Source organism: Pseudorasbora parva, chromosome 8, assembly GCF_024679245.1.
Source record: "Pseudorasbora parva isolate DD20220531a chromosome 8, ASM2467924v1, whole genome shotgun sequence".
Taxonomy (NCBI): Eukaryota; Metazoa; Chordata; class Actinopteri; order Cypriniformes; family Gobionidae; genus Pseudorasbora; species Pseudorasbora parva.
In genome coordinates, this window is record NC_090179.1 from 27,792,133 (window position 1) to 27,805,718 (window position 13,586).

At 36.8% G+C, this 13,586-nt stretch overlaps 1 protein-coding gene across 1 annotated transcript in view; it reads left to right on the plus strand.

Moving 5' to 3' along the window:
* Positions 1–543: 543 nt before the first annotated feature.
* Positions 544–13,586, plus strand: part of dph1 (diphthamide biosynthesis 1) — a 127,876-nt gene continuing 114,833 nt past the window's right edge. The window contains exons 1-2 of the mRNA XM_067450604.1: positions 544–713; positions 5,087–5,236. Of these exons, the coding sequence (XP_067306705.1) occupies positions 575–713; positions 5,087–5,236 (289 nt within the window). The 5' untranslated portion in view covers positions 544–574. The remainder of the gene's footprint in view (positions 714–5,086; positions 5,237–13,586) is intronic.

Below are 13,586 nucleotides of genomic sequence, written 5' to 3' on the forward strand. Positions count from 1 at the left end.
ATCTAAGACACAAAAACACTTGAAACCACTGATTCATTCACTGTGAAGTAGATTGGTGACTCAAGCTATAGCACTTCTGTCTCCATTCACAGGCAAACACACCAGGCGAGAAAGCACAGATGGAGATAAGGAGTCATGAAAGACTCTTTATAAATTTGATTAATGAGGAGACTGCAGGCTGTGAGAATGTCAACACCTAAGCACCAACCCTGTTTGTGTTTAGAAAGCTTGATTTTGTTAAATGATGACATAGGCCTACTTAGTTTCAGACTAGGCATAAATACAGGATAGTGCATGAATTTCTGTATAGCTACTGTACCTATATAAATCCAATTTTAAAATATTAAAACGTTTCATTAAACGTTTGCACAATGACAATATAAAAGCAATTTAGGCTACGTTTCAAATTGTTATGTATATAATTGTGTGTGTATATATATATATATATATATATATATATATATGAATATACTGTAGGCTATAGTCGCAGTTATATTTTAGGAAAGGGGTCTTTCTTGGGTCATTGGCATCAAAAAATGCCGAAAAACGTTTTCCTTGCCCATCGTTCACATCTATGCTATCGACACTTGATTTACTCAGATCAGCTCTGTGTTCGATGAGTAATGCCTGTTCAACTCCACGTGCACTTGTTTGGGGAAAGATGGCGGCTCCCACTGGTGATATGGAAGTGCTCACTGCGAAAAAACCTAATGGTGAGTACAAGTTGGGTTTCTTAATAGTTCTTCGTGCTGTGGTTGCGGTTGCGATGTTTGGCAGATGTAAATATCCAGAACTGTCTTTACAAGTAACGTCGCCATTAATCTGCAGTCGCTAATTATGTCTAATGCTATCTAACGTTATGTGATATAGTGTGTCCTATGGGTTACATTTCTTTCACTTCTTTCAAGTGGCATAATTTGTCTGAAATGTTCTTCTAAAGTGTAATACGTGTGCCCGGGGCTATAGCCGTCAAACGCGATGTTTCTTAGTCAAATAGCACAAGTGTGTTTATTTAGCAGTAGTTTATATTTTGTTTCATAACGTTACACCCCAAACAATTATATAAAATGTAGTCTATCTGTGTCAAAACAATGATTTGATATTTCATGCTTCCGTTTCAATTTTACTGTTTCATGAATTGATTTTATTGTTTTTACTCTTTACATAAAAAAGACCGGGCATCAATTGGTGTTTTCTTTTAACATCAGTAGGTACTGTTTTTGTGATTTTTGTTTTTCTTCTTTTTTTCTTTCTCCAGTGTTTCTTTAACTATCTCTCCTGACAATGGCACAGTACAACATAACTTGGCTGCAGTAGGCTGGTGATAATCATGGTTTCATGTGTTATCATAATCAGTCATGATGCTTTAATATTACATATGTCCTCTTCGTCTCCCATCCAACACTGCTAGGCCAACATAAAGAAATATTGACTGACAAAAAATATCTAAACACATTGTAAGGCTTCTTGCCTAAATATTGCTGTGTTTTTGGCTGAAAATTGATATTATGATAAAAAATATTTGAATGATTGTAATTTGTTTTTATAACTAATGTTGTACTGTGCATATAAAAAGCATAAAACCTTTGACCTTCTGGCTTTAAATAGCAAAATAATATTATTTTATGTCATAATGTATTACACTAAAATTGTTGTTTGCTTAAGTATTCACCCCCTTGAGGGCAGTATTTGGTAAGTGAGCCTTTACAATACTGCTTGGTCTCGTTGCACTGAGCACTTTTTCAAGTCCACATTTGGATTGAGATCTGGGGTCCTTTCTTTGTACCTAGCTTAAAGGACAACTTCAGTGAAAAATGAACCTAGGGGTAATTAACACATGGCTACCGAGTAGATCTTTCTCTGGGATATGTTTTCATTACATTAGAATGTAAAGAGTTGCATCTCTAAACAAATGAGCTTATAACGCTAGTTTATGGGGTATAGAATAAGTAAAATTAAATCGCTAGTTAATACCACTAACAAGGTTAAAAATAGCCTCACACTAGCACGGTAGCATAATGAGGGTATGCAAACCAAAGCATTGAGAACGCTGTAAGTGTACAAACAGTTTAATAAGAAGATACTTTATAAAGACCGTACATTATGCGTATACATACAGTAGCCATCTTGGAAAACAGTGGAACGCTGTGCTAAGTGATGAACTGTGACTTGGAGTCTCATATGGGACACCTTCTTCCCTTGTAGTTAGTCAACAATATATTTTAATAAACAGATATTATTCATGATTTCCATGTAATTCGATTTCACAAACTTAATTCCTATCGATCAGCTTACTTAGCACAGCGTTCGTGGCTCGACTCATCGAGACTGTTTTCCAAGATGGCTACTGTCTGTATACACATTATTTACTGTCTTTATAAAGTATCTTCTTATTAAACTGTTTGTACACTTACAAAGTTCTCAATGCTTCCGTTTGGGACTCTCATTAGGCTACCGTGTTAGTGTGCTTACTTGGTCATGGGGTTTGTTATTAATGTTTTAAAATTTCACATTTAAAGATATCTAGTATTTGACCATGTCTAACATGTATTCAAATGTAAAACCTACAAATAAGTAAGCAGCAATACTTTAAGCAACTTGACTTTTATTTATTAAAGAGCTATACAGGCACTTATTGGGGTAATCAAATTAAAGTTATAAAAGTCACAATTATTTATATCCATGATTTTATAGTATTTGTACACCCTTTACAATTTTATTTCAGTGTTGTAATTGGCAATTAATTTTTTTTTAAATTAAATGTAAAGCAGATTTGTTACGTGACTATTAAATGTTTCCTAAGGGTCAAGATCAAGTTGTCCGCATTTCCTGTGCTGCATCAAGCCACTCCCATAATATCCGTCATCACTCAAATTAATGCACAGCTTAGATTAACTACAACGATTATAAACCTCCAATACAATTATTAAGTTATTATTCCATCACAAATAAGTCTCTCAGTCAAAGCTGTCTATAGTATTCTACACAACATTATAATATTTTTTTCAAATAAATGTTTTTATATTATTATTTAAAATGATTACTGCCGACCTGGTTCCGTAAGGAATGCTTTTAATAAAGTAGCAGTGGCTGGGACAGATTTTAAGTGTCAATGCTCCATAAAAAAGTGCAATCTAACCTTGTTTACATGAAATAAGCCTGCACCTCAGCAGGTTTAAAGGGATAGTTCACTTTAAAATGAAAATTCTGTCATCCTTTACTCACCCTCAAGTTGTTTCAAACCTGTATGAATTTCTTTCTTCAGCTGAACACAAGGGAAGATATTTTAAAGAATGTCAGTAACCAAACAGTTAACTGGAACCATTGACTTCCATAGTAGGAAAAAAAAAATACTATGGTCGATCATGCCAAATCATCAACAATCAAATCCAGCTAACTGAGTTAGCGATGTGGGAATTCTGTTGTTTTGCTGTCAAGTTTCATTAGGTTTATGATGAACATGAACATGATGTTTAGTCTGAAGCTCAATTTCTTAATCTGTTGAGATTTATATGACATTTTTTCAAATTCTGTCGTTCTTGTTGCCAGTCTCCCATAAACTTGTGAAGCACCTGAACCACCATTCCTCACTAACCAGTCTCTTCCTTGCTTGGTCGTTCAATTTTACAACTGTGCCACATATTTTCTATTTTTTAATAATTGATTTAGCAATAATCACAATCAAATTACAATAATGCCGGGAACGTTTTCTGAACGTAATCTGTAGCATACCCTTACCCTTACATGTTTTCACTTCTCACATGTCGCAAAGCAATTTTAAGTCAACTGAGGTGGACGCTCTGTTGTCATAGTCCATCTCTTTCCATCCACCTTGTGCTTCAGTTGCTTTTTCTTGTAGCTGTTTTTTCAATATTCATTGTGTAAGTTTCTGCCGTAAAACTGGTGTTCCACAAATTGGACAATGAATGTAAAATATAGACATATGGGTATAGGGGTGTGCCATATCATATCGTCCACGATAATACCGGTATACATTTTTACATGATAAAAAGTGTCATATCGCGATATCAATAATATAGCGACATGATGACGTATGGTGCATTTACTTGCCCTAACGTGCACAACAACTGAGAGTACATGTCAGCCTTCGACGACGATTTAGTAGTAAAAAGGAGCTAATTGGTCAGCGCTCTTGACCTCTGACAAAAAACTGACAACTTAAAGCTGTTATTAATGTTTGCAGCGCAATATTTGGCCGGAAGGGTATTGAAGGTTATTTTTAACAGAGATAAAGTAGCGTGTAAGAATACATTTATTTGAATGAATGTATTATTATAGCATTTATTTGAATGGATTATCGAGAGAGAGATTCGAAAGGGATACTTCACCGCTTTTTCATATTAAACTGTTATTTCATTAACTAAGCCCATACATACCTCTCTGCATGCACTTCATCTCTCTGATGTAACTCTGCAGCTCATGCTTTTTGGAGCAGAGCAGACAATTTCAGTTTACAATTTAAGCATCCATTATCCAACTTAACTAAATGGTTTATTTGATATTAAAAAAAAAAAAAAAGCAAAACTACAGCGGGGAGGTTTCGATTTATGTGACTTCTAAAACCAATTGACTGCACTAGTGTTCATTTTGTTGCATATGTCTACTATAATATTAATGCTGTTAAACAACTAAACTATGTTTTTATGGGTATGAGTACTGTATAAAAAATATAGCCATTTAAACGTGCCTGAGCTTAAACTGCAGATGACCTTGTCTGTCATAGACTTCAAAAATGAATGAATGTCACTGATAGACTCATTCTGCTAATGGCTAACCTCTCAGTTTAGCTACTGTCTTGACTGTGGTGATTGATTTGTGTGCTGATTAATTTTTGGATCTGAGAGATAATTGCATGGGCTTTCCTTGTCTTATATATGCTATACCCCAATCAATTTCTCATAACAATGAAATTAGATTCTTAGTGGTACTTGCTAAAGCAATTTGCAATTGCCCATATTGTACATTGGACAACAGTGTCTTGAATCACACTTGAGTTCAGTGATGGTTACAACAAACTCTAAAGCAAATTAGGTGAATTAACTCTTATATTATCTTTTTACTCTAGTGCGAGGACCGAGGAGAGTGGCAAATCAGATTCCTGATGAGATCCTTAAAGATCCAGAGCTCAATGAGGCAATTAAGGCTTTGCCAGCTAACTACAATTTTGAGATCCACAAAACAATATGGAGGGTGCGACAAGCTAAATCCAAGAGAGGTAAGTACATTAAATTGTCTTTTTGAGAAAACAAAACCATAATAAACACTTAATACGCACAAAAAAGAAAGTAAAAAAAGTTTTTTTTAATTACCCCATGATTTACGCACCCTCAAGCCATCCTAGGTGTTTAAGGCCATTCTTCTTCAAGGCTTCAATACAATCAGAGTTATATTAAATTTCCTGGCTAATCCAAGCTTTATAATGGCAGTGAATGTGAGCCCAAAATTTGAAGCCCCAAAAAAGTGCATCAATCCATTATACAAGTACACAACACAGCTCTGGGGGGTTATTAAAGGCCTTCTGAAGTGAAGCGATGCATTTGTGCAACAAAAATATCCATATTTAAAACGTAATATCTAGCTACCGCCAGACCACCCTCCGTATTAGATCTATAATGCCTCTTGCAGTTTAAAACGTTTACGCTAGATTCTACATCATAAAATGCGTTTGTTGTGTTTTTTTTTCGTAAGTTGAATACATAAGGTGGTCTGGCGGGAGCTATATATTTTTCTTTATAATGTGTTAAATATGGATATTTTTCTTGGAACGACATTCAGGTGAGTCATTAATTACATATTTGGGTGAACTAACCCTTTAATAAAGCCATCTGAAGTGAATTGATGGGTTTATCAAAAAACGAAAATGTTAGGGAGGGACGATTAGGGAAGTGATCCAGTCAGAACTGATGTTTTGTGTAATAGATGGGCACATTTGAAATGTAACATGCTGATCTAACGGCGGAAAAATCGCAGTTGATAGGATAGCAACGCTGTTGCGGATTCTACAGGCTCACACAACAACGCTTTCAGACTGTTTTAGAATGGTTCAATCAATGAATAGTGTGCATTTATACCAGGTGATTGTTTATAAAAATAAGAGTCAATGTTTATTTTGAGCTTGTTTATAATTAAGTAATGCTTAAGTATGACCTTCAGTAAGTATGAAGTTTAGAATAATCAATTAAAACCATTAAAAAATATTCATTACTTGAAATTAAACAAATGTTAGCTGAAATAAAAAAAATAAAAAAACGTAAACTTATTTGACGCTTTAGCTTCACCTCATATACTAACTAAAACAGAAATACAATTTTGTGTATTTTTGCGATTGAGTGGTCAATCACACAATTATGTGAAAATGTCAGTTTTGGCATCCATTCAGGTAACAGTCAGTTATGTAATGCTTAAATGCTCAATTAACATATTACAGTTAGTAATGGTTTTTCAAAAGACTATAACTAAAACTAAATCAAAATTTGCTATCAAAATGAATACTGGTCTTAAAGAAGAATGTCATATACACCTAGGATGACTTGAGGGTGAGTAAAATATGGGCTAATTATTTATTTATATTTTGGCAAACTATCTCTTTAAGGTTATGTTAAGATAATAGGTTAAAAAAGTGATTAATTTGATGTTATATTGAGCTATTTACTTAAGATACGTTTCCTCTCCAAGTGTGGAAATAAACTTTTGTCTTACTGCCTACTTCAGAAAAAGGGGCTATATATTGTAGGCAGTTTGAGCCTGTTGTCATATGTTGTGTTTTATGTTATTAGGCTTACAGTTTCAGTTCTAGAACATTAGTCATTCTGATCGTCTGTCCATAGAGAATTAAATTGCCTTAAAGTTCATCTCTGTTTGCAGGATAATGCAGCAGCATTACATAAGGTATGTCTCAAGCTTATTGCTTTTATGAGAGCATACAGGCTGCATTATATAGATTAATGTTCTACACTATTGTGTTTTTAGTTATATGGACAGAGTCAAGGAAACTGAAAAGCAGAGTTTCCTTGGAGGTTTCCACAGGCATAAATTAAGATGTGGTCTTTTTGCTGTTCTCTGAAACAAAGTGCAAGCTTCACACATTACTGCAGAGGGCTGCTTTAAGCCAGCTGGGAAAATTGGTGAAATTCATGATGACATTTAGAGGCATAATTACCTAATTTTGTCAGAATTTTGCTTCAGCAAAATGTGGAAGATATGGTCATTAGCTTATGAACCATCAACTGATTCTGCTGAATAGCAAGGGCGCGTTTGCCACAGCCAGAATGACTTTTATTCTTCTGAGCACAGCAACTTGATATATTTTCTTGGTATTTTATTTTTCTTCAGATTTCTGTAACACTTTTACAAAAGGTTAAACTTTGTTAAATCATGATACCTAATGGCTTTAAGTAATGCACTTTACATTTTGTAGAATTTATCTTGGTTAGTAATGCTAATTTCTACATACTCAAAAAAAAATTTTTTTCATTAAGTTGTATAAATAGCTCATCTATTATTAATAGTTCATGAATTAACAATGAATAATAGTATTGTTTAAGTAAACATTAACCTAGATTAATAAATTTTGTTTGTCATTAGTTCATAATGCCTAATGCAATATAAAAAAGATTAAATAGTTTAGACTTCTTGTAAAGCATTACTAGATTTCTTATATAGTTTAGAATATCAGTAAGTCTTAAATTCTCAAGAATGTATTATTTTCTTAGAAGAATAAGTGACTAAAAGAAAGTTTCTTTTCTTTTTGTTGTTGTTTTAATCCTTGTCTACAACGGCCAGTGTTTAGTTTCATGCAGTCACAAACTGAAGTTCCCTGGGCTGTTTTGCATCAAAATATGCATCAAAATATATCCTCTGTAGTGACTTCCATAAGTGTTTTTTTTTTTTAATATCTTGTCATATTGGTGTGAAATTATTCCCCTCGGAAAGCCACACTTATGGCTTGTTTGAAACTGCTCTAATGAGATGTCATACAGTTTCTTAGTGAGATTTCAGCAATTATAAGTTTTTTCCAGGGTTGGCACAAGCTGTCTCACTATATAGCATTTTACTGTAGAATAATCCTTTTATTGGAAGTAATTACATCTTATTCTAATGCACGTGCTTTACCTCCTTGAGCAAACCTCAGACAATTTCATCATAGCATAAAAAAAGATGGTGAAATCACGGCTAGCAGCACACTAATCCTATTATTCGTGCCGTATCATTTATCGTTATGCAAATTTAATCCTCATTTAGTTTGATGCGTCCAATCAAGAGCTGTTTATCTCTGCGTTGATGATGAATTGACTCAGCTTGAAGGCCTTGTTGTGGGTGCCGTGGCTTAGACTTGTAGGTCTTGATCCAGCGGCTCTTACTTGGCTTTGCTTGTTTAGCCTGCATTCTTAATCTGTCATAACCGCTGTGATGCCCGCGCACTGCGAGCCAAATGTGTATTACCAATGACGCTCCCTTAACATGTCAGAACAGCTGAGTCAAAATAGCCCAGTGGTGCAGTTGTACAAACACAATTTTGTTTCAGGAAATGTCATTGCTATGTGACCTTCCATATTTTTTGGCCTTCTAATTGTGATTGTCACTCTAACCCAACCTTGTATCCCCTCTCCATTTGGTCGTGCATCACTGTCTGACGATAATTCGCCCCACGCTCGTCCTCCCTTGTAGCATGTCCTCCGCTTGTCTCAGCCTCAGACGTCACATCCACGGACTGCTGACTGAACATCTGATGCATATGACACACTTAACTAGAAACACTTCAGGATTTTTGAAGTCGTCATTTAATTGGTTGAATTCTGCAGGATGTTCAAGAGACAGGCTATCAGGTTATTTAATGGTCCGCCTGGAAACAAAGATGCAGTGACACCAAACTCCTTAATGGAAGAAGCAAGCTGTCATTTTTACAGCAGTTACAATGAGCGTTTGTCAGGATCAACTAAATGCTGGACTTGGACTATATAAAGTACGTCCAAGAGTTTTACACACCGGTCTGTTAGGGGCATCGAGTTCACATTTTCAGGCCCCTAAACATGATGCAGAACAAAACAAACTGTGATTGGTTTACATGTCTGTCAAAAATCTTAGCCAATGAAAGCTGTCAGTCTGAACAAGTCTGAGACAAGTCCTCTGTCATTGAAGTACATATGGCTCAAAGACCCTTCAGGATGTGCTGTTACACAGTAAGAAAAGGGAAAAAGATGAAGCAGAACAAGACTTTAGTTGATTTCAGTATATTTGGATTCATGTTCACCATAAGGAATTTGTCTGATGAGTTCAGACCTACAGCATTGCCCAATCTTTAATCACAAAAAGTCCTAATAATACACCGCAGCCACAGAAATGCCCAATTTCAAGCCTCTATTGATGTGAATGACAACAGACAAGTGTTTGATGTGCTGAATGTGTAAGCAGGTGGCTTGTGCAGAGTACTTTCATGGGGATTGGAGAGAATGCTACAGTCTGCTGGGCTCTTTGTTGTGGAGGTTTTCATTTTTAAAAGCCCCCTCTATTTCTGGGCTCAATGGGTAAAGTTCATTTTTGGCCAGATTTTGTCTCTCTCTGTACATTTTCCCTTCTCTACCACTATAATGTAACTTAAAGAATTCATTAACTCAATTTTGCTGGAAAGTGATGGTTAACAATGCAAAAAAAACATTACTGCTTTGTATATAGTTTTCACCACATTCTAGTAGTTGGTCCGTACGGACCAGGCCCTATGTTTCGGAATGCATGGGTGTGATGATGAACACAGGGCTCATCATCACGTGAACATCCGTTCACATTATTATTGTTGTTTTGATTTATTATTTTCATGATTTTTATTTATTAGTTTCATGATTATGATTTGTCTTAAAGTCTTGGGTTCATTCCAAGTTGCTTAGCTGAGGGCAGCTATTGAACCCAGACTTTGTGGACTGTTATATTTTCTTTATTTAGTATTGTTTATAGTGTGATCAATGATATTCATGATTTGAATTATGTTTAAATGTGATAGCACTGTTGGTCTAAACCATTATTCTTGTGTTAGGGGTTTTAGCTGAGTCGACCCCCGTAGATGGTATGAGTGTTTGGCGGGAAATTTGCTTATACAAGCTTGACGCTGCGTCCCAATTCGCCTACTTATACTACGTCCTAAAAGTATGTACTCTTTTTGTGAAGAAAAGGTATATACTTTTGAGTGTGTAGCAGAAAAGTATGCAAGCTTTGGGACATACTACTGCGCCATCTTTAACGGACTCTGTCGCTTAGTTACGTGCATCCCGTCACCGTTTATCTGCCCTGTCAATCATCTTCAGATTCGTCACAGTTCAAATCCTCCACATTCAGTTTAATCTCCTACCGTATCGGAGAGAAATGTAGCCGCTCGTTGATCTTCCATGTGTGGGTCTTTGTGGGTCAGAGACTCTCCTCATGTGTTTGCAGTTTAAATATAATGATGCATTTAAAAGTTAATGGCCAAACGTGTCATTAAAAAAGTTCACAATGCTGCAGGTGAAATATAATGTGGACAACACTGAATAAATGTATTTTTGACGGGTAAAATATTGATAGTTGGTCACTCAAACCCCTTTATCTTAACTTCTCTACTTAACCGTCGAACTCGCACAGCCGTCATGTTTGTAGTTTTTTGACGCTTTTTATCCGCGTTTATAGTTCTAATCGAATCCTCATCCAACTCGCAGTGGGTTGTGGGCAATATCAGCCGTTAGAGTGCCCATCGATCCATACTACGAATTCGTACCGGAAATAGTAAACCATCCGGGAATCTTTGGACTACTCTTTTCAACATACTACGATTTGGGACATACTAATTCTATTTTCGAATACTATTTAGGATGGATAGTATGCGAATCGGGACGCAAGGTGAGTGTTTGTAGGTTCAGGAAGTGGGGCCAGAGACAGCCCAAGGGCTGTAGCTTGTATGGCTATGCTGTGAGGTGAGGCTAATGCCTAGTTTGCTGTTCTTAGCACATGTATTAATGTTTTGTGTTGTTTAATTTGAGTATTTTGTTTATTTCTTTATTTTTGTTTAAAATTTAATTTGAGCACGTGTGTAGTGACAGCTGTCTAAATAAACATCACTTGGACTGTAAGTTGGCCAGCGTTGTACTCCAATCTTTTCATCAGTCCCCGGTAGGGCTGCACGTTTTCAAGTTTTTCATTAACCGTTAACCTAGGCCCTTAGCGGTTAATACTCGGTTAACCATAGTGTGCGTCAGTGTTATTATTTTTAGTTTATTAATTTGACGACCACCATCTCCGTAGTGAACGCGCCTATAGAGAGAAATGCACATCATGGATTACATAATCAGAGAGTAGTCTATTTCTTTTCGTTTTAAATTGTTAAAAGACATTTCAAGCTTTCTTAAGATATATTTCATGTCTGTGAGGCCTACGCTGAGTTTCGTTAAATTAGGATGAAATGCGCTCCAGTTCACGAGCAATGTAAGTGGCCGCGAGGTGAGGGCGCCTGCATGATTAGGGCATGTAGTAAAATATGCAGCCGAGAATTATTCACACAGCGTTTGACTCGCGCGGCTGAGCCTCTCCCGGCAGAGAGTTCAAGCATCTGTGGACTCGTTCCTTCAGCTCTGGCCATCTTGCTTTCAGTCCGCGATTAGCTTTTTTGTTTTCTTCATTACAGTTAAAGTAACCTCTGCTTTTCTCTAGTCATTCACAAGTTTCTCACTTCAAACTTTCTTTCTTCTGATCCGTTATGCACAGCGCGCGCGGCTCCCGCTCTGCTTCTGCCCTAATGCGACTTATAGTCCAGTGCGACTTATGTTATTATCCTCTTCATGACGCATTTTTTGACTGATGCGACTCATACTCCGGAGCGACTTATAGTCTGAAAAATGCGGTAAGCACTGCATTGCAATACTTGCATTTTGCCCCGTCACTCTCATTTTTAAAGTGCTCCCATGCTTTCTTTGCGCGCTTCATTGCCCGCTTAGAAAGCTGGTCATGACTTCTTCTTGTGGATATTACAAATGTCTGGGAGCGCTCTGGCGGTCTCTAGGGGTGCAAAACTATATTACAACTAAATTCAAAGCACGTCATTGACGCCACTTAACCGAGCAAAATGTTTCACTCGGTTACGCAATTTTTAACGGTTAATCGGTTAATCGGTTAACCATGGACACCCCTAGTCCCCAGGCTTGCCGGCAAACAAGGAAAACTCTACAAGGTAAACTGCAAACACCCAGCCCTTCACCCCTGGTGGGGAAGCCATACCAACTCCAGGTGGTTGTGGTAGATGCAGCATTACGACAATGGGATTCACAGATGAATTGCAAAATTTAAACATTGATCATACGCCCGTTTCACACATACTCCGTCTACAGTGCGTGTGCGGTGCGTGTTACGTTGCGTGTGCGTTGCAGGATCCGTAAGCCCTGTAGTGTTTTCACATATGCTGCGTTTGCAGTCCGCAACTGATCCGCTGTTGCACACCACAAACACAGCATTTATTCATTATTTTTTAAAATCCAAAAGTTTTTACTGAACGTGCCTCGTCAGAATTGCAATTCTCTTTGTTTACTCTTAAATAGAAGTCAGGTTACGTAGCCTAGGCTACTACATTTAAACAACTTAAATTAAATTCATTTATTCATATTTATATACTTTAGATTTAGCTCACACAAGTAGCAAAACATTTAAACACAGGTTATAGCCTTAAATCACAAACATTTTAAATTAGAAACTTACAATAGTCTATTCAAAAACAGCCGACTCTCGTCTTTTCTTTCGTTTTTACACCCTTTTAAAAGAAATCCTGCAGGGCAAAAATAACTTTGCTTTTCACCTCCAAGAAAGTACGAGTGCTCTCCATTATGGCACTTTTTTTTTTTTTTTTTTTTTACCTAAATGCCAAGTAAGGTGTCGTTTTGTTGCTTTACTTGAGAAAAAAAGCCACTTTGAAACAAGAGTATATTTTAAATGATATGCATCTGTGGTGAAATGACTAGATTTTCGCGTCAGTACATGTTAATTTTAATGCGAAAAGTCTTCTGTCGCTTTAATGCAGCAGCGCAGCGCAGCGCAGTGCAGCAAAAAATAGACTCGGTACGAAAACGATCCGTGCACTGCTGCAGACGCAATGCTCCTGGAACAGACTGACGGGCCGCATCCGCGTGCAGTCTGAAAGCTGTCATCCGTTAACATGGGTACGGAAAAAAATACGCACCGCACACGCACTGCAGACGGAGTATGTGTGAAACGGGCGATAGAGTGAAAGTTTATCAGCTGCACATGTTCTGCTTTACGCATTCAAGTGCAACAAGATGTGAAATAGAATTCGATTGAGAATTGCAATGATGCAGATCTATTGTGATTGTGTACGTGTCTAACTAAACATACCTTAGCGTGCTGTCAAAGGCTGGAGAATCCTTTATTTGTGGTGGTGTTGGTTCATTGCGATTCGGGATCAGACTCGGGAATAAATAGGTCAATGTAACGGAGCTATGTGTTTATTAGACGGGCTACCAAAATGTAAGCTTGGCCTGCTGATGGGCTATCTTAAATAGTGAAATAACATCCCTTTGTTGATGTGCGTTGTTCACTCT